Below are 26,067 nucleotides of genomic sequence, written 5' to 3' on the forward strand. Positions count from 1 at the left end.
CACGGTGACCAATTTATGTGTTTTGAGTAATTTGCATCTAAAAAGGTCACGACATCTGGACTATCATAGAAAAGTCTGACTAAAATATGACAGTTGTTACTTTGTGGTTTGAACAATAAATGATGTATCTACATGCACTGTGCCTATGGAAAATATGACATTTATCGTCATATGTTTATATATAAATAAACAAAACTAGATGTGTCTTGCTTGTATCATTACTGTGATATATCTATGCTGGGGGGAGAAAGTAAACAGAATGTGTTATGTCAAGTCACAACACAGTAATTATTTTTCCTCCTATGGGGTTTGAATATTCATTTTTTAAGTAGATAATATATGAAATCGTTGATTTTTATGGACTTCTTCTTCTTAATGTATGTAAGTGATCACATGTGTGAAATGAACTCTGATGAAGCCTCATCAATACAAGCAAGGTTGCTTAAGAATGTTCTTAATTTACTTTATATTCACTTGACTCACTTGAAAGCATGATAATAGTAACTTCTGATGAATTCACTATCACTTTCTGCTGACGAGGAAGAAGTGAGTTTGTGCCATCAATCTAAAGAGAAAGAAAAAACGGCATGTTTTGCTAGAGCACAGTATAAAACCTCTGTTAGTTCTGCAGTTTCATCTGCTTTGTCTTTGTCCTCCTCAACACATAATGATGCAGTTTCCCTTATCCGCCTACTTCAGTTTCTTGTCACTCCTTTTTTTTTTTAAGGCTATCATAGAGAGATCCAGTAAATGCCCCGATGCATTATTTTTTTCTTCTGCCATTTAGCTGGTGAAATTACATCGGGAAGACATGAAAGGAAGAAGACAATGTCAGGAAGCCATTTTAAACTAGAGAAAAATATCAGCATCAGCGGCAAGGAGCTGAATGTGTGGCTGTCTATTACAATGCTCTGTGAGAACCTGATGAATCCCAGCAGGATCCAAGTCAGCCTGCAAATCACTCTCCCTCAAAATAGTCATAATAAGCTCTGAAAGCAAATCATTGATAATGACTTCACAGTGAATTGCAGCCATAAAGCTTCCCCTCTGACACCACAACACAATTCACAGTGATATGCAACATAAAACAGATTTTAAAACCCAATACTGTTGTAAACAAAGGATATAAATGGATTTACAGATGTTCCCTTCAGCTTTGTTAGGAATTTTTATATACTTTGGCCTCAGAATGCAGAAAATTGGTGTAAAATAGTACTCACACCAGACAGTTCATTAGGTATGCTTGTTCAAGTGCTTGTTAACACAACTAATCAACTGATCACATGTCAGCAAATCAGTGTATGACATTCAGACAATTTGCTGAAGTTCAAACTGAGCATGAGAATGTGGAAGAAAGGTGATTTGAGCAATTTTAAATGTGGCATTGTTATTAGTCTCTCACAAACTGCACATCTACTTGGATTTTCCTGCACAACCAACCCTAGGCTTTACAGAGAATGGTCCAATGAGTGGCAGCTCTCTGGGCTACAATGCCTTGTTGATGCTAGAGGAAAATGACCAGTCTGTTTTGAGCTCATAAGAAGCAAACAGTAATTGAAATAACCATTCGTTAGAACCAAGGTACGCAAAAGAGCATCTCTGATTGTACCACAACAGGTTCCACTCCTGTCAGCTAAGGACAGGAAACGGATGCTGTAATTCGTACAGGCTCAAACAAATTCAACTACAGAAAACTGGGAAAATGTTGTCTTGCTAGTTTCTGCTGCAACATGTGGGTGGGAGTGTCAGAATTTGGCTAAACAATATAAAAACATGACCCCATATTGCCTAGTATCAACAATCCAGGCTGCTATTGGTGGTATGACTGTAGAAGGGATATTTTGCTCTTCTAGGTCTTCAGTACCCATTGAGCATCATATACAGTAAATGCCACAGCCTACTTGGTGTTGCTGACCATGTACATCCTTTTATAACCACAATGTATTCATCTTTTCATGGGTGACTCCGACAGGATAATGTGCTATATCACAAATCTTAGGTCACAACTTTGGTCATGTTTCTAATATTTACATAATCAATAACGATACAAATGGGATGGATAATGTATTACAAACACCTCTCAGCAGAAAATGAATCAATTCAGCATTATTGAGAACTGTAGCCTTTAACTAGTTACTTCTCATTTACATTACATAGCTTTGATGTTTTATTTATTGGTTGTTCAAGTATTGTTCATATACACATTTAAATTATGTTTTTATTTATACATTATCCCAGTAATTAGTCATATTTTCAGTTTTAGAACGGCACTGGTGGAATAGCCACTATTAATGCATATTGAATAGATTGAAATAGATACTGTGAAACAGTGGTTATTGGGTTTGCAACAAATTTACACCAAACCATCCCACCTGCCACTCTACATGCTTTGCAAAGTAAGAAGAAAAACTTGGTATGCCAGACTGAATTTTATCCGAGTGTAAACCCTATGGTTTTATGGTGTGCATATAAAATGTGCAAGAGCAACTGTTTTGTAACATCTTATTTCATTGAATTTTCATGCATTGTCTAGCCTGTTTCTCCTACTCTTTGTTCTGGCTCATTTATACTTAAAACAGTTCTATATCCAGGTACAACTGCTGAGGTAAAATTGTAATGATTTAAAATGTTTGACATTCGCATTTCCGCAAATTATTTTTATGTAACTTGAGACTATGTAATAGATGCGAACATATATTTTGGTGTATATCACAGATGTTATAGAAGTCCGCAGATCTCTGTAGCATACACATGGCCCATTCCATATGTGACTATGAAAGTTATTAACCTTCTTGACTATTTTCCAAGAAATGTAAATCAGAAATACAACATTAAAACCTAAAAACGCCAACAATGAAGCACTCTGTGAAATGGAAATGGAGGGCCTAGAAAACAATCATGTCATCTGTTCTGCTGCTCTTTGCCTCGTTCAGCTGATTGCAGTGAAAATCTGAGTAAATAACTGGTGTGAAGAAGCATTTCTCTGGAAATTCTACCACAAAGTGCAGTTAAATTCTCAAACTCTTATTCACGTCCTACATTTGGCAAAGCTTTTTGCCAGCTCTTTGGTGTGTACAATGTATGCAGATAGTAATGCGATATAGCAGTAGTCAGGGATTAAAATGCGTAAAGCCTTTAAATTACACATAAGCTGCAATGATTGTGACCAGCATTTGTTAAGTCATGGTTCTTTGTCTGTGTGCTTTTATTGTACTCCCAAATCAAGATGTTGTTTAAGAGCAAAAGCATTTGTAATTGTTCATTACAAAGTCAAATCATGGCCGTCTTTATGGGTTATTTACCAGGTTAAACTGATCTGCTGACACGTGGAAGCTCTTGCTGTGAAAATCACTTGATTGATTATAGAAGTGCTTCTAAATTTATCTCTGATTACCCCCAAGAGAGTTAAGGAGGCTAAAAAAGTAGCATTTAACAGTAGCCCAAGGCAGCGTTATTTTTATACCTTACTATAATGACTGTACCATACTGACAATTCAGGAGGGTTGAAATGTGCTTAATGACCCAGTCACACTTGTTTCTGCACATCAGTGGGCTGGGCAGAGATTGTGTTAGGGTCGCAGTGGCAGACTAGTACAGTCTGAAGTGCTTCCCTCATTAGCCACAAAAAGGGAAAAAGTGCACATCTGTCTTTGACTCACTCATCTTCCACTCATAAAAATCTAAAAACTCCCAAACATAGTTTTTTAATGTAATAATTTCTCTAACAATAATAAGAAGAATAATCACCACTGTGAAAGTCTAAATGTCCTGCATGTGTGTGTACTACAGTACACCATTGCAATATACAATGCATCTGGAAAGTATTCATGGCATGTCGCTTGTTCCATATTTTGCCATGTGATGTTTTTCCAAAATGGATTAAATTTCCCACCACAAAATTCCAAAGACAATACCCTGTAAGTGAAACAAAAACACCTTGACAAAAAAACAAAATTATAACAGTCTTATACCTATAAGAGAATAACTTTAAGTATTCACAGCCTTTGCTCAATACTTTCTTGAAGCTCTTTTGGCAGCCATTACAGTCCATGTTTTTTTGAGTTTGGTGCACCAATTTTTGGGCAGTTGTGATAAAATCACAGAACAACGCCATTTCTCAGTGGTCCTTTGTTTCTAAATGTACTCAGTAGGTGATAAAGTTAATTTTACAAAGAATAATGGTGCATCAGAGTATCCAAGTACATTTACTCCAGTATAGATCTGTGGAACTGTGTGAAATATCGTAAACTGGTAAAATTAGATATTAGGTCACTTGTGAATTGTGAAAAAAAAAAAACATTGCTCCATGATGTTAGAGGTCAAAAATTCCACAGAGAACAATTAAAGGCAATCGGTACGGGTTTACACACAATTTAAGATCAACCTCTACTATCTCTATAAAATTGCACACTGTGAAGACGCAGCAATTTTAGTACCACTAGGGAGGTCAAGGGCAAGATAACGTGAAAGGTTCTTCTTAAAACAGATTGATCTCAGTAAACTGATATGATTATGTGACTGTTTGATTCTTCATCTGAAGCACTTGATCATGTTACTGAAGCAAAGCTCAGTAAAAATGGTCTCAAATTAATTTGAACATCTGGCAAAAATCACTTGCCTCAGTGCAATAGTGAGCAATATGGTGGTATAATTTCCAGTATCTCTTGATCATTTCCCATGATCCTATGATGTATTTAAATAGCTTTCTTGCCGTTCAAAAGCACTTCGTGGCTTTGTGATCATAGGCAGCAAACTAAGAGTTGCCTATGTAATCTGTCCAACTATTAAAAGAAACTCTTATTTGCTCCAAAACACATTTTTTCATACACATATGCTCATGTTTAGTAGTTTATTAGCTAATTTATTATTATTATTAGTAGTAGTAGTAGTATAAACTAGTATAAACTATAGTAAGTAAAAATTACTTGATGAGTAAATCAATCCCGTAGCCGATTCTTTCTAATTTGCATTTGAAAATATTGCAGTCAAATCTGCAATATAAGAGAATTCAGAATCCATACAAAATTGGTATAATATCCCATTGTCACAACGCTATAAAGCTATAAAACACAGTAAAATCAGTTAAGTGGATGGTAGGATCCAATTTCATTTTATTTGTCACAGCAAAGTCTACAGATGTTTCATTTTTCTTTCATGTCACATTGCTGATAAGCAAAAAACAAAATATTAGAACTGTCTAGGGGTCTAAACACCCCTAAAGGCAGCTTTTACTGATGTTGCCATGTTGTTCTGATTCTTTCTATTGGAATATATTATTTGATTGTTTTTTTATTCATATAGAAAACAAACCAAATTGCAGATATCGTAGAGTCATATATTTTCAGTACGGCTAAAATGGTATTTGCAAGCTGAACCTTTTTTTAAGCTGTCTAAGGCATCAGCAGTAAGTGTTAGATGTTGTGTCAGAGCCTCAGAATCAAAGAGAAAGAACTTCTTTTTAGAGGCACTACTTTGCACAGATGTTGAACAACCCTGCAGAGAGAAATCCATCACAGAAGTTGCAGAGGAAGAGAGCCCAGATTCTCAAAGAGTGGAAGACATGGCAATCATGATTGCAAACATGATCAAAAACATTTATTTTATAAAACTGTATTTCAAAGTACTCGTTGAAATGAAAATGTTTACCCCAGTGCCAGTGTTTGTCCACCTTTGAGACAAACACGCTTTCCTCTGAGTCCCTGGGGATAATCTAATGGCTTTTGGCAAACACAGATAATCAAGAAAATCAAGATCCCACCTTTCTGTCTGTGTTTGATTAAAACACCGACAGAAAGGTGGGATCTTGATCATTTAATTAGAAAACATTCAAGTTACCTACAGATGTGTAAGAAAATAAAGGACAATCTTAATTGCGCACCCCTGTGGTGAGCCACTGTGGGAGAAAATTTGCTGGGATGATCTCATTTTCCCTCCAATAGAGAACTTTTATATTGTTATGAGTGACCATAGTCAGCCAGGGTAAGTATTTATATCTTGAGAGTTGTCTACAAGGGTTACTGAATGGTTTGGTAAGGAAGAAAATTATGTAAAACAATAATGTAATTATGTAAACCATGGTCAAAGCAATCACAGGCTCTTAGCAGGAGATTTTTAATTCGACATTGCGAACGATAGCACTGTCAAGTCTCACTAATTTGAGATTTAAAATGGAAAAATAATATACACCAACAATGATATCATTATATTTGTTTAAATGCTACATTTTATAGCATTTTTATAGATAACTGTGTAGAGACAATGCAATTTTCCCTTATATTTTTTTCTGTCTGTATATACCTTATGAATATGTAGTGTGATCTATTCAGCTTTAGATAATATTTTGATGACTCACCTCTTGCTGTAAATCCTTGATGATTTTGGTTTTTTTCTCCATCTCCACTTTAAGAAATTTAATCTGAAAACAGGGAAGACAAAAAAAAAGATAAAAAGATGATCACATAGAAAGTCCAGCTGTATGCATGTGTGCTTTTTTCCATCAGTGAACATATTTAATGACCGTTATGGATGATGAGTTTGCCTAGTGTATGTGTAATTAATTTCATTCAACAGATGCAATTCTGTATGTGAATAAAAGCCAAAGCCTATTTGTTCCTACTGACAACATCCTATAAATCTTGAAAAATAGGTCTCATATGCTTCATTTCGAATGAAATATAAAAAAAATAAATGTATTTTCTACATTTTTTAAAATCAAATAAATGCAAGCCAACGTTTTTTTTTCCACTTTCTACCAAGACATCCTGGGGAACTGTAAACTAGACCACAGCAGGTGACTCACATCTCCAACCTGACCATGATAACATCAATATTCAATCATTGTCACTGTCCCTGAGAAGACTTAGAAAAAAGACATACATACACAGAACAGAGAAGGAAAGAACATTCTGGTTGACTAATTATGCCTCTGAATAAAATTATTTTTCACACGTCATCCATGCTTCTATGCAACAGCACACTGACTGTTTCTGAATATTCCAGTGCGAGCATTAAAAAATCGACTTAGCCTCCAGTTAAACTATATGTAAAGTCAACATAAACATCGTACCTTACCATAAACTGATGCAATTAGATATAAAATGACAGTAGCAGAGGGGCGCTATAAGTTAGTAGTTACATTTAAAATCACAAATTCTCTCTCTCTCTCTCTTTTTTTTTTTTAGCTTTTTAGTCAACCACAAAGGCCTGAAGACCTTTAAACTTTGACAAAAAAAAAACATATTACATTCTTCTTGTGCCTTGCAGAATTAGGCGTAACAAGTGATCATCAAGAGCTTGGTATGTCTTTCATTTTTCAGTTAAAATTAGAGTGTGCCTGTGGCATGTGTGTTTGTGTGTGTGGTTGTACAGACTTGTAGCCATACAGAGGTTGAAAAACCAACCAGCAAACTGCTGCCATGGGCTACTATATATCTAAGCGAATGAATTCAGTGTGTAAGATAGATAGGTTACGGTTTTGTCTTTGAGTTTTCAACTCTAAAGAAAAAGGTTTTAGCAAAATGCGTCCTTGAAAGAGGTCATCAACATAGTCCTGAGGACAAAGACGAAAAGATTCATGGGTCTGGTGCCCTCATGTCAGGTACATACCCTGGGGAACAGTAAAATAAGCCTCACCAGTTGACTCACATCCCCTAACAGGGCATGATAACATCAAGGTTCATGTCTGAGGCTTGCAGTCACCACCAATGCCCCCAGGAATGGTTAAAAAAAGTTTAAAAAAAAGAAAAGAAAAACAACTTCTACAGTGCTTAGGTATTAGGATAAGGGAGTACAAGTCGGTTATATTTCTATCTATCTATCTATCTATCTATCTATCTATCTATCTATCTATCTATCTATCTATCTATCTATCTATCTATCTATCTATACATATATACATACATATATACATATGAAATAGTATTTCAAATGTAACCAAATATTAATAACAATAATAACAATTGATAATAATTAGTCATTGTAATATTTGTAGCTAAAATATTTCATAAGATATATCTGATATCTCTCTGCTTATGGAAAAATACTGTCTGATGTTGAGATTGGCTTGAATGTAATTACCCATATCTGTCAACAAATATTTAGCAACTTTGTAATGTGTGTTTTTTTGTGATTTTGCAAGGTATATGCTTCTCCTTATGCTTTTATTTTTCACTAGGAACTTTTAGAAGCCATGTTTTCTACTAGAAATGAAATAGATTATTTCATTGTTTTGTTGAACATGTGTAGCTTTTACATCCTGCTGAGGTGCTATTTTGAATCTTAAATCTTAGAAAGTGGGATACATATCATTTTTCAGAATGTAAATGTCAAACCACAAAAACTAGAAACTGGGATTTGTCACCAGGCAAAGGAAAATGGCACACACGTCATTGGAAATGTTACTGTACTTTTGTTTATCTCGCTGAGAGTCCATGATTTGATTGTCGATTGTAATGTCATGGTGCCCATTAAACGCTGTGACTGTGCATAAGAAGCCTGCACTGTTACAGGCCAGATTTTCATTAGCATATATTGAAAGTCCTAGAAGCATTCCAGTACTGTAGCTGTCAGTGCAGCTAGACAGGATTTATGCTGATTTGTTGATAAGGAGTAAGTGGAGGAACAAGAGAGGGTTTCTCAGAACAGTATGAGAGTAGAAATGTGGGCCAATACAGTGTATTAATGCAGCATCACCGCCGATGCCAAAATACATTTTTTAATCTGAATTCTACAAAAAGCCTCTCAGAGCAAGCACATTAAAATGAGTACTTATACTCATCATGATGAAGAAATTAAAGTTTGTCTTAAATTAAGGCTGCTTTCAACCTTACCTGATACCAAATGCAGTAAAGCTGCTGAAACTAAATATAGAATTCTCCACTGTGTAATAATTTAAAGGTGTAAATACCCATTTCTTCTCATATTGTTTGGTAGCAAAGAAACATTATTTGAACTCCTTAGAGGTGCATTTCTTTTAATTGGTTCAGTAATTAAAATATTGTGATTTTATTAAAACTGGAGTTAACAGAAATGATGTTTTCCACTGACACCAAAAACCTCTTTATCATTAAAATGTAATTAATTTTCACGTATCTTGTAACACATGTTGCATGCTTCCATGGTTTGCATGTATATTTTAAATAATCACAAAATTAAACATGCTTTTGTTGTGTTTTGAACTAAAATAGGCATATTTTGCATCTTCTGTAACATTGGCAATTAAAGCAGAGTATCATCTGCATATGTTGTTATCTAACATGATGCTGAAAATGATTTGTTTATTTAGTAATTAACAGAAAACCAATCACTTCCAATTTAGATAATCAGCTGACGATAATAATTTTAGACCTTGGCTTACTTATTTTTTTAAATGATAAAATAGTAAACTCGCCACCTTTGGACTCTGGACTTCTGTTCAAACAAAATAATAGCTGACACAAAGCTTTTGTTCACTCTGAAAGTTTCAATTATATGGTGAAGGATAGAGGCGGGAGCTTGCTGCTGGGTAATGAGTGTGGATCAGTGAAGGCCCCGTGTGACAGGTGACAATGCTGGTTAGACAAGACCGGATGTTGATGGTCAGGTCAGCTCTGTCTTACCGTGGCCTGCTGCTTCTCCGCTTTCTCATTTGCCTCATCCAGCTGCTTCTGCAAGGCTGCCTGGAGGGACTTCATCTCCTCTCTGTCAAGTGAAAGGGAAGTGAGAAACACTCTGTTAGTACTTCCTCTTCACATTTTCAGATGTCTTGACTGCTCTACCACAGAATGGCCTTCTTAGATATATCACTCTTAAAAGCAATTTTTTTGGACAGAAGTAAATTTTACTAATGTCTTTGTCACCAGCTTACATCTGCTGTCATCTGTGATCAGTTGGATGATTTTTATTATGAATCTATGAGCAGGATATGAACAAATTCATTAATTTGAATCAAAAGGAAATATTTTGTTTACAAACATATTTTTAAAAGATAAAAACATAATTAGCTTAATTTGTGAATGGATGATGCAATAATGGGCCATGTAACTGCAATTAGGGTGGAAACGATGTTGGCATTTGTTAACCGGTTCACACTTTGGTTCATAGCAGCCACACATCTTTCTTCGATCCTAAACAATTTCACATGTATTATCATTTAATGATTTTGTTTGAATTTAAAAGGCCTGACTACAGTCAATTTAATTTTCTGTGTATATGATCTATAAATGTAGAGTTTAGCAAACACTCCCATGAAGCCAACAGCAAGAGATGGCTGTTAGGTTCAAGGAGAAAGACGAGATACAAGAAGACCAAGTTTGCTGCAATGCACTGCACTGCTATATTGCTTCTTGCAGTGTATTAAAATTCCCTGAATTTTGATATGGTTCATGTGGTGTGATGACTAATGCAGAATGAATTATGTGTTTAACATAAATTTAAATTTTTATGCATTCGACTGTAATTTGTAATTCAGTATAGTTTGGTGCTCCTGAGCACAGATAACAGGGAATTATAAATCAAGGAGGCAGGGGATGTGGGTCAGTGGTACCAAAAACGCTTGTATCACATCACAAGGTAGCCCAGTTAAAATTATAAGTAACAGCCTATTTACTGTTTCCAAGCATGGCTGAAGTATATGACGTATGTCACAGACACCCAGTAGTGTAGTTAGGGGACATTATCTTTCAAGGCAGTACAGCAACACTCAGAGTGGAAAGGATGTCACTGCTCAGCAGTCATATACTGTTATACTTTATATGCCAGTGGTCTTGTCTCTTGGCATAAGTTCAACCTAAAAAACATTTTTCTTCACAGTGACCAACCAACCACCCCTGCTTTGGTTTTCCATTTATATTCACATCTCCTGCTTCCAATACTTGGAAGAGTTTGTACATAATATATCAAAACTGTCTAAACTGCCAAAAGAGAGACAGTCAATGTGACACAGGCTTGAAGAGTCTGTAATAAGTAAATACAAAAAGGGATGAAAGTAAGTTAAGCTATTTTAATTGCTATTTAAAAACTGTTACATTTTTTCCAATAACCTTTTTTTTTGCATTGCTCTTTGGATCAAAATTATTTTCAGGAGCCAATCAAATTTCTGTTAAGACTTGACAAAAGTAAATGACCTGCAATGAATCACCTGTCTGCACTCACGATAATGGAGCCAGCTGGTAATCACACTTGGCAGACACTGGAACTCTAAAGGTGGATTAATAACACATTGAAAAAGTTGTGGCTCACAAATGCTAGGTAGGCAACACTGAGCCAAGCTACTGCTTTATAGTTTTTTAGCTTGATGACATGTGAGAGCTGCCATGGACTTCTGATAGGCTATTGATTGGCTATCCAGATACTACACACACACACACAGCTGGACTTCAGTCAGGCTGACATTTCAGGGAGGATGAAGGCCATGAATGACTCCAAATCATTAGCAGTCTCATTACACACAACATTAATCAGACAGTCCTAACTGGTAAAGCACTTAAGCTAAACACTTTTTCAGCTCACTAAAAAAAAAGGTCTAAATCACAGATGCTTGCTTTTTCGCAAAATGAAAACAGGCATATCAATTTTAAATACACAAGACAGGTTTGCGATGGAATTATGAATTATCTACCTGCTCCTGTGTGTACTGGAGACACACTGGCCAACACCTGAAAAGTACCATCCTCAATAACAATGAGCAAGTCATTACTTATCATTATTTATATCCATTAGATACCTGATGGACATGATGTGATTATGCAGACACCATTTTTTTAAATCTTCATATGACAATACAAGCAGTGTTTTGTTCAAATGAGAGAATTCTGTTTTTCTTATCAATTATATTCACCAGTAAATATTATGCAGTGTGTAAAGACACTGCAAAACTTAACGTGAAAGAATCGCATCACCAAAAGACTCTACAGGTCTATGCAACAACCACCAGTTTGCATTCCTCTCGCCTCTTGGACCACTATGTGATTGAAGTGTTTTTTGATTTCAGACAGTTCGGTGGACTGAATATTGTACAACTAGCTGTTGGAATGCATTTGAATTTCCCAGGGCTTATCGTCATTGCTGCTGTTGCTGTTGGTTTCTATCATCAGCTCATGTAGAAGTCATCCAAATAACTGGGTGTGAATTAATGGTTCTACACCATCCACTGCGCATCAAACTGGACACACCTGAGCTCAGAAGCCACAAGGACAGATACAGAAACTCTTTACCAATTAATACCAGATATTCGTATATATTCATTTTAGATTTAAGACCCTGACTGTATGATATTTAGATTTATTTATTTATTTTTACCCTGGTGTGTTATCTATTTAATCGAGCTCCTTGTCTAATATATATTTTTTTCTTTTCCAAGCTATTTTGTTCTGTGGTGTTGTGTTTATTGAGCTATGTTGTTTTTCATGTGCTGGCAGCTGAAACACAGCAATTTCACAAGCTTTGGGATAAATAAAGTATTTCTTATTCTTAATGTTATTACTCTTATTTCAGCAGAGAAAATGTGCTGGCATGTCATGTTGGCATGGCGGGTGGCTCAGATGATTACTATACTTATAAGCTTTTGTGGGTGCTGTTGCTAAGGAAGAGCAACTAGTCACACAAACAAATCCAAATGAAAGCTATTTAAACTCTTTGTGGTTGAAATTCATGAACAAAACAAATCTCAGTTGTTGAAGTTCACTCCAAGTCCAGGATTGAAAAGCAAATTGGTTGTCAGTTTTCTCAGAACTGTAAAGTTTGGTTTGCACAACTACATGTAACAGAATCTGAGGATGTCACTAGATGATTAAGACTGAAACGTGGTGTAATCGTGGATATGCTTTTGCAGCAAGAACATTAGGAATGTATCTGTGAGCTATGAATAACCAATGGATCCTTACCACCCTTTTTATCTTATATCTTCATCAAAAGCTTCTCCTATATTTTCAAATACACTTGAAAACAAATAAAAATAAATAATAAACAAGAACCTGTTATTATCTTGTTAATCTGAATACCAGCTCAATACAAGACATTCACGAGAGGTTCTCAACCACAGCATAACAGGAGACAGCGCATGATTTTATTTATCATTATGCATTTTTTACTGATGGTTATTAATTTCTAACCTAATTTTTGATGGCAGTTTAGTGAACTGCACAGCACTGTTGGTAGCTCATGTCTAAGTCATGCATGATGCCCCACTTTACCTCTGTTTGTGGCTCAGCTCCAAAATCCTCTGCACATCTTTCTTGGCTACTGTGTCATCATTTTTCAGCGACTGAAAGAGAACAGAGACACTGTGTTTTTCCAGGAACGGCACAATTTGTTGTTGTACATAAAAAACTTCTGAAGGAAAATTACTTCATATCACCATCAACAGAAAATGGAAACAAATATACAGTATAAAAAAGCACGTGTAAGCATTTACTGTATGCGTTTACTGTTTGCTGTGACATTACACATTACAGAATCTTATCAGGTTTTCTGAGGTGTCTGTTAGAAAACGATGCAGCAGATGTAAAATGTTCAGACACCCCTATCCCTCCTCCCAAATTATATGGCTTTCAACAGTCTGCTGATGAATGTCCTAATGAGGGTACATGCAGAAGCACAGATTGGGTTCTACTGGTGCCTCAGCACCTGCCTGATGGGTAATTATGAATTAGTCAGGTCTCTGATTGCCCTACAAGCCCTCCAAGATATTTTTATTTGTTATGAACAGAACAGAAATGTACAGACTTGTAAGAAAATGTGGACTCCAAGGGAGAGATAGTTTATCTTTGCTTGTGCTTGAAGGTGAAATCTATGGCAATTAACGCTACATTTCCATAATGCCTGAAACAAGCTCCTCCCCAGCGCCCGACTCCCATTTCATGTTAATCTATGAAGAGAAATAAAGAAAAAAAAAGAGGGAACAGCATCTGCTTACAAGAGGCAATGTATCTGCACTCAAGTAAATAAACTAATGGTGTAATAAAGCTGCACATTTAGTATATCTGAGTGGCATTTCAGTCATTTGTATGATTTGTCAAAGAGTCACGAGCTGAATGGACAGATTTAAATTCTTCAAATTTGGTTTGTTTTCTATTTATTTTGACTTCATGTTTTGTTGTATTCAAAATCAAATGGCAACATGTGTTTGCTTTATTGTAATTATATAATAACAAACACTCATCAGCTACTTAGATACACCTGATGAACTGCTTGTTAAAGGTACTTTAAAGGCATGCAGACATGTTCAGGATGACCTGCTTAAATTCAAACTGAGTGTCAGTGAATGTGGCATTGCTATTAAATCCACATGGGTTGGTCTGAGTATCCAAAGCTGGTGATCTACTGGAATTTTCCACAGAACCAACTCTAGGGTTTACAGCAAATCGTCCAAAAAAGAGCAAATATCCAGTTAGCGGCAGTTATCTGGATGAAAATGTTTTGTTGATGCCAGAAGTCAGAGGAGAATGGCCACTTCTTTAAGCTGATAGTTTGATAGATAAATGAAATAACCTTATTATAGACAATTTATAAAGAAGCGATCTCTCACAACAACTGAAAACATCATAAAATAAATATTACAAAGCTCTATGGACCTGTCATGGAAGCCATGTATTTACAGTATGGTTTCACAGGTATGTGCCAATATTTAATAAAAGATACAGCACAGTAACACTGTTTTTAACTGTTTGAATTCTATGTCTAATACCGATCTCTCTCGGGTGGATTGCTTTAAAGCAAATGGGCTACAGCAGACACCACATCGGGTACCACTCCTGCCAGCTGCGAACAGGGACCCAAAACTGAACAATGGAAGAAAAATGGAAAAATGTTGCTTTTTCTGAGAAATCTAGATTTCTGCTGCAACATTCCAGCATGAAAACATGGCTCCATCCAACCACCCATGCTGCTGCTAGTGGTTTAATGGGGTTTCTTTGCACACTTTGGGCGTTTGAGCATCGTTTCACACTACAAACCACATGAGCATTGTTGTTGACCATGTCCATCCCTTACTGACTACAGTGTTCCCATTTTCTGATGGCTGCTTCTAGCAGATTAACACAGCATGTCACAAAGCTCAAATCATCTCAAACTGGCTTCTTTCACATGATCAGTTTACTGTACTGACATGGGCTCCACAGGCACCAGATCTCAGTCCAATAGAGGACACTTTGAACAGGAAATTTGCATCATGGACGAGGAATGTTTCCAGCACCTTGTTGAATCGATGCCACAGAGAATTAAGACAGTTCTGAAGGCAAAAGAGAGACTGGCCGTAACACATGAAGTGGCTGGTGAGTATATGTAGTGCCTTTCTAATTTCCTAGTTTTCTGTGTTTATTTTTTACAGTTTTGTCAGACTTGGAGTTTCAGGTCATTAAAATGATTTTAATATTAGACAGCAATAGCCCATGTAGTCACAAAATGCTGTTTTTTAAATGATAAATGGTCAGTCGACCAAAATTACTCCAAGAGCACATTGATGACTCAGGTCCCGTAAGAGCAACCATTCTAAAAAATGTTTTTATTTGTGGAGAAAAAGAATAGTTAGTATTCAGTAATCGACTCTATAACACAAACAACAATAAAAATCACTGAAAGACGTTAGTGTGGCAGCTACAAAATGGGCTTACATTGCGTTAAATGTGCAAATCCTCTCAAGTTATGTGGTCACGACATTAAGTTTAAACAACAAAGCAGCTACTTAAAGCCCACAGTTAACTGCTTCTTAACGTCCCTGGAGCTGCAGCAAAGACTAAAGTCCCAATCACAATAGGTTTAATTATTAGGGTTACCGAAATGCACCTAGAGAGCAGCTCATTATGTTTCAAAAGACTTCACATGGGCCATCATTTCTTTCCAGAAACATTAAATGTTTTATCTTGTTGACTTGATCTCTTTTAAATGTTGATGATGTTTTCCCCCTTGAAGAATAGATTTCTTCCACTACACAGAAATTGGAATCCAACACAACCTCTGCCCTGCCCAGCACGCTGGCACAGGGCCCATGGCGAAGATTGATGCCAAACTAGCTAGCCTGGAGTGAGTAGACATCAAAGCCTGCCCCAGGGAATAGTTGTAGACAGACTACATGAGCTTTTTCCAGACACATGGGACATCTCTTGCAAACACACACCACTGATGGAAAACTGGCCATATAATTCGTTTGATTATTGATTTTCTGACTATTCCAGTAGACAACAAATTGACCTAAAGCGGCAAACCGCTGCTGCACAGACGAAGTATCACTCAGCAACTTTATAAGTGCTGGATAGAAAAAGATGGGCATCTGGCTCCCAAGAAATTAGCATCCAAGTGGGAGGCATGTTTGGTTGGACTGCATATCCTGATGCGACTGAAAAATACCAAGTGATTAAAATATCTGAATTTATAACTGACTTTTTTCTTGTTACTGCCAGAAGCCATAATGAAGTTGACCTAAACTGACTGGTAAGAAGTGCTTTACAGCATCCAGCACTGTGGTAATTGTGTTCTCACAGCATTATAACATCTACTGTCCAGGATAATAAGGTACGTGAAATGTTCAAGACTGTTATTTGGCAGAACCAACTGATACCCGTCTTTGCGACAAACCAAATAATCCTCATAGTCACTCAAAGTTGTCTTATGAGCTAATTTAAAAAAAGAAACTTTCTTACTTCATGCAAACCACCCTCACTGCAGGAGGTGTGATATATATTTCCCAACCTTGTTTTCAAGCCAAAATTTAATTAGGGCAAGCATCCTCTAAACTTTACACACACACACACACACACACACACACACACACACACACACACACACACGCACGCACACACACACACGCACACATCTCTATCTAGATAAATAGATAGATAGATTTTAATTAGTTGTCAGACCAATTTATTGCCTGTAAATGAGTGAGCAGTTTTACCATATTGTGTAGCTTTTAGTCTTTACTGGATAGGTAGAAGTGAGTTCTCACAACTACAAAGCATAGGTCAAAGTTTCATATTTAAGTTGTGACAACATGTAAGAAATTTGAATCCTTTTGTTCTTTGCTACTATAAATTGAAGTAGCCTGTGGATTTTTTCCTGTATGAACATCTGATCGAACATTTAACCTACACAGTGTCACTGCAGTGATATCAACGCTAATAAAAAAAATTACTGTACTTAAAGTTTTAGTAAATGTAATTTGAGGAGATTATCAGTGACAGCTAAAGGTCCTGAGAAGAGAATGGGACCATGCTGAATCCATCCTTATGTTGAAATTTCCCGATAATGTTGGATTTCTGGTCGTCTACTTCTAAGCCCTGGATTTTTATTCATGCCAAAAAATGACTTACCCAGTCTGCGCTCTACGAATAACCGAATAAACTTTCAAACATTGCAAAGAAAAAAAGAGAAACAGTAAAAGTTCAACCTGAAGGTTGCCTTTTATGCTGTCCAGTTCCTTTGAAGTCTTGGAGAGCTGGTGCAGAATGCTGCTTCGTTCAGTGAAGACTTCCTTTAGCTTCTTTTCCAGCCCATCGTAACTTTGTCTGTTGAGAGAATGAAGGAATGAAATTTCACTATTAAGTGTTTGCCACTAGCTAAAAAAATCCACTCTTTATTGGCACCCTTAGGAGAACGAGGTGTTTCAACCAGATTAAGAGCACCATCGTTAAAGCTAAAGGGTAGAGCAAAAAGAGAGAAACCTAATATCTACTCGGCACAGTCTACGACAGAAAGATGGGGGAAAAAATCTATTCCTTTCAATCAACCAATTTAGTGAAGGCTCATTTTACAGAGATAGGTCTTTTGACCAGAGGTATAACCTTGCATTTCCATTTAAATATTCATGTAGTCCAACCAATTATTAAGGAACACATTCTGCAGGGCACATTTGTCAAATCCTGTGTTTCCCTTTTCCAAACTCTATTGAACGGCAGTGCAGAGGCGTTCTTGTCATTTGTTACTGAGCTTCCAGAGAGGCAAATAATATTTCACAGCATGTTTGCATGAACTATAGCCCTAATAAAGATATTATTTTTCATTCTTAATGACACACTATAATCCCCACTGAGAGATCTACTAAAGATCAGGGCACAAAAAAGTGATTAGGGGGCCATGGTGAGCAGATACAAAATCAGCAATAGCCCAGGACTTGACTAAAATATGATGTGTTATATTTGGCTTTTGGCAGCTAAAGATAACAACATAATTCCCATCTTGCTCCCTTAATTGAGTTAAAAGACTTCCAGTTTACTACACGTGCACTTTCACTGTTGGAAAACAATCTAATAACGGAAAATCTATTTTTCATTTAATCTAACATCCTTGTTTACTGACTCAAGGAGACAACTCTTCTGGGAGGTGTTTGAAATTAAGCATATCTGAATGTAGTTACCCTGCAAATAAAATAGCCCAGAGGTTCTAATTTCCCCTAAAGCCTGCAAATTTGATTACTGTGATGACCTCTTGAATTTAATTGGGATGGTTTAAAATAGCCGTCACAAAATAGCCCATCCGCCGTACCTCTGGACTTTGGATAGGTGCTGTAAAAAAAAAAACACACACAGACACATTATATACACATATATACTTTTAACATGTTTTTTCCACTTTTGTGGAGCAAAATCTCCCAGGGACCCCCTCATAGCCCTAACATCTATTTCTCTTGACTTAGCATTTCTACAGCATGGGCTGTCTCAAACACTTCTCCATGCGTACCAGTTAGAGTCAAGTTATGCAGCAGTAGCAGCAGTAATGGTTCCTTGGACTCTGAGAGAAATGAGTGATTTGTAATCACATTGATATAATGTGTCACCATAATATTAGAGCTGAGGCTCAAAGATAATGTATGAGGCAGTAATGCGCACAGCATGCTTGATTTATTGGTATTAATGATCCCAATCTGTATATCTGCACTGTTTTTGTGATACAGTACAATTTAAGAATTTCTGACAAATTTTGGGTCAAAGATCAACTTTATTCCAACAACATGAAAAAAATGAAAAAGGAAGAGAGATGGAAAAAATAAAGTTTGGATGGCATTTTTTTTTCTTGATGCGTTTCATGAGATAGGGTTACTAAGAAATAAAACCAAGTTAAATATCTGAACCATCATATGGAGAAGAAAAGAAACAACCCTAACACTGTTAAAAAATATATTTATTTTTTCCATGGCACAACTGAAAAGACCAAAAGAACTTTCTCTGCTCACTTCCTCACATTATCAGAAATGCTGAAGGACAGCACAAGCATATGAACTTAACATAGATATTTGTTGCTAAATACTTGCTGGGTAGCCACAAATCTTCTCACTTGCCCTTCTCTCTTTACATGAATCACTACTACAAAATGTTGCTGACCATTCCCTATTCCTGACTGTCCTAGCATCACTCGACTGCTACAATATTCTGTACCCATGGCTGTGTTTCAACTCGGGCCGTCTTCCAAAAAACCCTCCACAACCCATGTCATAGATCCCAGACGGAGATCACACACAATAACACATAAATCACTAACAGAAAAGCAACACCTGGGAAATAAATAAATAACATGGCATATTGAATCCCACACATGACTTGGTACCATATGGCAATGGCAGGAAATTTATTACAGGTTCAAGCAACAAGAGGAAGATGGGGTGAGCGAGCCCTCCCTGTCTGCCATAATATTCATTACCCAATGGAATAGACCCTTGGGTAGCTGTGAAATGAATAAGACCCATAATTTGAGGCCCATTGACGCAGAAACATGTACCGTAATTGTCGGGCTATAAGCCGCTACTTTTTGCACAAGCTTTGAACCCTGCGGCTTTTAGTCAGGTGCGGCTTTTCTATGGATTTTCCATGATTTTTGTGATATCGTAAGACGATTTGTTTTGTTTGTTCCGCTGTTGTACGGCACTACGTTGCCTGGCGGAAGGATCGGGGTTCAAGAGTGGTATGTTAGTCACATGTCCGTCCGCCAGGCAACGTAGTGCCGTACGAAGTAGCGCGAAAAACAAACTTCAAAGTAGCGCTACGCATTCAGCGGGAGGCGTGGATGACGAGCGGCGATAAACTTGCGAAAAGCAAGTTATGCCCAACTCCACCGGTGGATTCTGACAGCGTGGAAAAGTGCGAAAACATCCACGATCACCAACGGATTTTGAAGGGCTGGACTGCTGCATGATGGAGAGGAGGACACCGCCACGGCCCTTCTGAGGGTGTTCGACTCTGACACTGACAACGAGGATTTCTTTGGTTTTGAAAGTGACAACGAAGGAGAGAAGCGGAGAGTGGATGACGAAGCCATCCTGAGCCTGTTCGTTTCCGACATTGGAGAAGAGGACTTTGGTGGTTTTAGAGCGCAGGAAGAAGAGAAAGATGGTGAATGACTGACTTTTCTTCTTGTTAAAGCCGTGTCACTGCACCTGAGCCTAAAAGGTAGTCCGAATCTATTTTTCTGGTGTGCTGTAGGTTACTGTATGTACTACATGTGCAAATATGTACCCATAACTTGTTTTTCAAAATATTAATAAAAGGGGTGTGTCTCCAAACAGCCATCTCTTTCCTGACAATTCCCTTTGTGCATATTCTCTTACATATGATAAGTCAACATTGAAACACCTGCGGCTTTTAGTCAGGTGCGGCTAATGTATGTACAAAACAGGATTTTCCCCTGATTTTAGCTTGTGCGGCTAATATTCAGGTGCGCTTTGTAGTCCGGGAAATACGGTATATTACAAGCTACTGAGATGAAGTCTGATTATTTTTCTTCCCAATCTACTATAAACTGCTCATTAGAGAAAACAAATGGTAACAGCTGCATGATTGTACCATGACCTCCCAAAAGTTCAGTGTTCTAGCTGGGTTCTGTGAAACAAAGATCGCCCTTTTTTGCAATTCAGTGACGTTAATGACGATAATGACAACCAGAATGCCTGACAAATGCTTGACAAAAAAAGGCTTATGGTCAGAAATGGCACCACCAAGCACGTGGTCATAAAGCCATGGTGTTTGAGATAATGAAATCTTTCTTCCCAGGCATCTGCAGATTGAAATCAGTATTTGACTGCCTTTATGATACTCATCAAACTCCTGAGATTGCGAGGGAGGCATCTCTTATAGGATCTGATTATTGAGGACAAATATTTCTTTGCCCTTGGAGTCACAGCAGGTCTCTGAGTTATATGAGGCAGACCCTGCAGTATGAAATGGAACTGCAGAGGCTAAGGGAGACAACACTGAACATTAGAGTCAACATCCAAGCAATGGCTCAATAAAGGTATCCAAGGTTGCGTTGTGCACTCATAGAGAGATATAGTACAGGAGCTCATGGTCCACTGTTAATAGGAGATGGACTATGAATATTTTTCATTTTTCAAGTGCCTCAAGTCACGCTTTATAATTGGTTTTCTACTAAGTTGTCTGTTGTGTGTGGAAACAAAACTGTTTCATCCCTTGAGTTAGGTGCCTTTTTATGCTTAAATGATTTACAGAAACATTCCTCTGGATATAAAAGAAAAAAATCAAAGGCTAAGCTGAAAAAGTTAGTGAAAAAGCAGCCAATGTCTAAGGAAAAACTTTGAAAGCCTAAAGCCCGAGACTACTTAAAAACACAGAAATTGTAAAGAAATGTAGTCCTTGTAAGAAAAATATAAATAAATAAAGAATGACTCAAATCTGTACTGTATATAATTAATGAGTAATCTATATCAAGTATTCATAGTGCTAAGATTTGAATGTAATACTGGACAGTATTGCCGGCTATACTGTGTTGTGTGACAAGCATCTGTCCATTGTCGTTACCTTATTTGAACTTATTTTAATATTGTGTATTGCTCAGAAGTGGATGAACTGTGGAATTATAAACAGCTTAAAAGAATTTAAAAGAATTTTTTTCATGTAAAAAAAAATGAGATCAGTAAAACTCAATACAATGATGTAGAGGATATTTTCTACCACTGTCTGATTAGCAGCATTCATGGAAGATATATGAATAAATACACAAAATATGATAAATAAATAAATTAAAACCTCTGTGTGTAAGCAGGTCTCTCCCTCCCCAACAGGAATTCAGTTATTTATGGAAAATCTGTGAGGGAGTCACTGGTTCAGACAAGGACAAATTAAAGGATCCCTCTGGGCTTAGTGTCTTTGGATGTTTCTTTACTACCAGATGTTTCAACACCCACTCACAGCTGAATTGGGTCTCTGTCAGTCTTTCAGTTCACCTGTCAACTATGCAGATAATTCGATGATCAAAATAAACATCTAGCCAAAAGGTTTCTTAAACTCTGTTTTGCCTTGAAGTTTACTCCCAAATTGCTGCTGGGAAGCCTCATGGTATATTTCTCCCCAGGTATTATTTAGTGTCCCCTGCAACCTGGCCTGTCAATTGATGTGTCAGAGGGATGTGATATAGCACCCAGACAGAAAACATAATTACCCATCAATTGTGACAGCAATCTTGATATGATAAGTTGGCTTATTTGCAAAGGCCTTATTTGTCAGCAAGCCTTCATAATTACTGAATGTGCATGAGTACACTGCAAAAAAATGTTCAATACTTGATTAATTTCTGTGTGGATGAATTAAAAGCACTTTGGAGAAAGACCTAAGTTGCCATGTTTTTCTTTTTCGGTATAGAAAACTAAGATTAGCTAACAGCACTTAGAGGGCTAAATTTGAACAGTATGATATCATAAAAACATAAGGATGTATAAAAACTGTCAGTTTTTACGTCAATGTTTTTACAATACATAACTATCTGATTAAAAAAAACAAAGTCCATATTCATCCGTGACCATTTCTTCCAGTTCTTGGACTAGAAAATAAAACTACACACCAAAAGCAGACAGGTATGCCAGCATGCTAAAACACCATGCTATGCCTCTGACTGCAGGACCAAACATTTAATATTTTACAAGGAAGCCACCACAGAAGCCAATAGCTAGCATAAAAGGAGTTCATTTGCCGTCATGCAGATTATGGGCAGACAGCGGTTTATGTGGTACTACCAATTTCAGGCTGGATTAATTATGCCATTAGAAGGGGGTAAATAAATAGTTTTAATAGCAGGGAGAGCCCAGGGCCTGTCAGCGAATTAATATATTCCTCTAGCAGAGCATGACCACCATCCAACATCTGCAACAAAAGTCAGTCATGTTTACCAGCTGTTGTATAAACAATGCAGACAGCAGGGAATATTAATTGCATGCATGTCAGGGATGCCTGACACTACCATCTTCGTTAACTGTTTAGTTGGGGGATAAAGTGAAACAATTTGTGAGGAAGTCAATTTTTGCTTTGTCAGGAAAGGTCAAAACAATTCAGAGACCTCAATCATCTCAACATTTCAGGACATGAAGATTCTATATGCATTTGACATTTCACTAAACGCAACACAAAAAGTCATAAAAGAACATGTAAACTGAATTAGCACTTAGAGGATTTTACAAAACAGATGAACTGAAATATTTAGGTGTGGGTATAGACCTTTTTAAGAGTTCTCTACAGTTTATTATTATTTACCTGGTATGAAAATCAATGCCGGCCTAGAATTATTTATGTTATCAGGATATCAGTGGCATATAGCTATTACTTAACAATCCCCACTAATATTTGATCATAAACAGCAATAGATGCCTGGATGAACGAATGGTAAGATGATGGATGGCTATATTAGGATATAATATTTAATGCACAATTCACTTTTTTGACAATCTAAATAATGTTCATCCCTTTTTACAATACCACAAGCATGCATTGTTTATGAGCTTTTAAGATGAAATTCAGACATCATGTTTAGTTTGAAGTTTAAAAGGTGATTACTCCAAATAGTTTGGAACAATGATGCAGCACTTGATAAAAAGCAGAGCAGTAAGCCAATAGTGATCTGAATAAAAAAGAAAAACAAAGAGTCAATCAAATCACATAACACAAAATAATCACTTTTAAACAATGATTTTCAAAGCAAGTACCATTGAATAATAAAGCTTGGATGAATCTGTTACAAAACAATTAAGTAAAGAGCAATTTGCATGTAAGTATTATATCATTTCGACAGATGAAATTAAAATAGTGTAAACCAATTTTACACATGAGTAATAAATGCAGATATTCTCACGCTCTCTTTCTTGTACTTTACATCATCTAAACATTCGAAAAAATTACATAATTGTGCAGCTTTCTGCTCTGTGTGGCCATCAAGCTGAAGAACTTGATAACACATAATTCACAATCACATATTAGTTAATAGATACTTTACAAGATGACTACAGTTAATAATGCTAGTAACTGGTTACTAGCATTATTAATGCCACAAATAAACATCACTCATCTAGAAGATTCCTGTCAAATTGCAGGTGATGTTTATAAAATTTTATTGATGCATGATAATCTTGCAGTGCATCTATAAACATCATCATAAACATATAAAAATCATTATATTTTTTCTTATTTATTTATTTTTAGCTATGATACCATAAAAATAAACACATATCTCAACTGCCAACCTCTGGTCAATCATGTAAACTATCCAGCATATATATATGTCTCCAAGATCTCATCCTTGAAAGGTGATTTCTTCTAATTTGCTCATTACCTAAGTTATGCAATTTCTCACCGGTGGGAAGCTCTAAGGCATTGAAATAGAAATATTTAGCATATTAGATGAATAATTCAATGATTACTGGCAGGCATTTTCATGCATATGGCAGTTACTTTCCCTCGACATGTCTACATGCACTTAGAAACAATACCGTTTCTAGATATGTAGAAGTTTTTCTGTTTGTTTCGCACAGTGTATAATGTTTATTTTTCAAATTAGTAGAATATACCTTCAGTGAAATGCAAAGGAGAACTAAATCCTTTAAATCCTCAGTGCATTTCTCTATTTTCTGCTTGGGCTGAGCTCATCAGACAATCCACTGTGCTCTTTCCATTGTCACCTACAATCCGAATCATTTTCACAGTGACATGATATCCTCTCAATCAGACCAGCTCCATGCCTGGTAAAGCTGCATTTGCTTCCAAATTAACCAAGTCAAAGTCAAGCTCATTTTCTGACTAAGTGCATATCGACACCCCTGTTTGTTTTGTGAACATTCCTCTTGTGTTTTACACAATGTGTATCTGCCAAAGTGCCATTACTTTGTGTTTCTTCAGCTTACTATATGATCTTGATGTGACACATTTTGTCTTCCTATAGAACAACCTCTAATCTACAGAATTCGATCGCGCAAATCATTGCTTTTAAAGCATCCCAGGAACCTCTTGTGGTTGCCAGATACAATTAAATCTCGAATTTGAGTGTATCTAATGCAATTCCACCCATTCTTGTTTTTCAAAGCTCTACAACACTGTGATTCCAGCCTCACTAATTGTTGTGTTATAATCAAGCTGGATTGAGCTCGGACTTTTTTGTTTACTTTAAAGCCATACGCTGCCAGACATCAGTGATAAAGCAATTTCGTACATGTGGGAGAGCCTCACCTTTTCCCTCAGAGACGTTATATGACAATGTCTAATCCAGCTTTGTTTCCAGCCTTGTCAGAGAGTGGTACAAGGGACATGTTGTTTGTGCACCAGAGGCAACCTCAGGATATTAACACTACCACTATAATCCTGAATTGATCTGACAACTGAAACACTCAGGCTTTCAGTAGAATATTGGCCAAGAAATAGTAAAAAAAAAAAAAAACCTGTTCACCAAGAATTTGATCAGCATATATTTTAAATGATTAGTGTCGAGGTTCAGCCATAGGAGGAGGAGATAAAATCTTATTTGTTGGTTAACAGAACACCTCTATGTGTTCTCGAAGCACAACTAAAAAACAAAAATAAATAATTAATATTAACAATGGTATTTATTTACATATAAATGCCACATAGCCTTAATAAATTGTAAGATCTTATCTTATGACACTTGCATAAATCCAGTTTTTGTTTTAAATGTAATCACCACACTAGTGAAAAATAGCATTTATCTGAAAGATAGGCCTCTCTCTATTAGTCTTGTTTCCTCTCATCTGACCGATAGCTAAGAAGTTGAGAACTGGCAACAAGCAGACAGATGCATCTGATTCACATCAAGGGCAATCAGTGAAGCCTCTTCCCAACTTCCAAGTGTCACTCAGGGAAAACACAAGAGGACGAG

General features: G+C 36.6%; 1 protein-coding gene across 2 annotated transcripts in view; it reads right to left on the bottom strand.

The window, feature by feature from the left end:
* luzp2 (leucine zipper protein 2) overlaps window positions 1-26,067 on the bottom strand; it is a 157,890-nt gene that overhangs the window by 59,150 nt on the left and 72,673 nt on the right. For both annotated transcript variants that reach the window (XM_085275677.1, XM_085275673.1), the window contains exons 2-5: window positions 17,360-17,477; window positions 13,170-13,240; window positions 9,597-9,678; window positions 6,353-6,415 (exon numbers count right to left, since the gene is read on the bottom strand). In XM_085275677.1, the coding sequence (XP_085131803.1) occupies window positions 6,353-6,415; window positions 9,597-9,678; window positions 13,170-13,240; window positions 17,360-17,477 (334 nt within the window). The remainder of the gene's footprint in view (window positions 1-6,352; window positions 6,416-9,596; window positions 9,679-13,169; window positions 13,241-17,359; window positions 17,478-26,067) is intronic.

This window comes from Mchenga conophoros, linkage group LG1, assembly GCF_057382185.1.
Source record: "Mchenga conophoros isolate Kocher_MC1m ecotype Shallow Benthic linkage group LG1, M_conophoros_male_GT1.1, whole genome shotgun sequence".
Taxonomy (NCBI): domain Eukaryota; kingdom Metazoa; phylum Chordata; class Actinopteri; order Cichliformes; family Cichlidae; genus Mchenga; species Mchenga conophoros.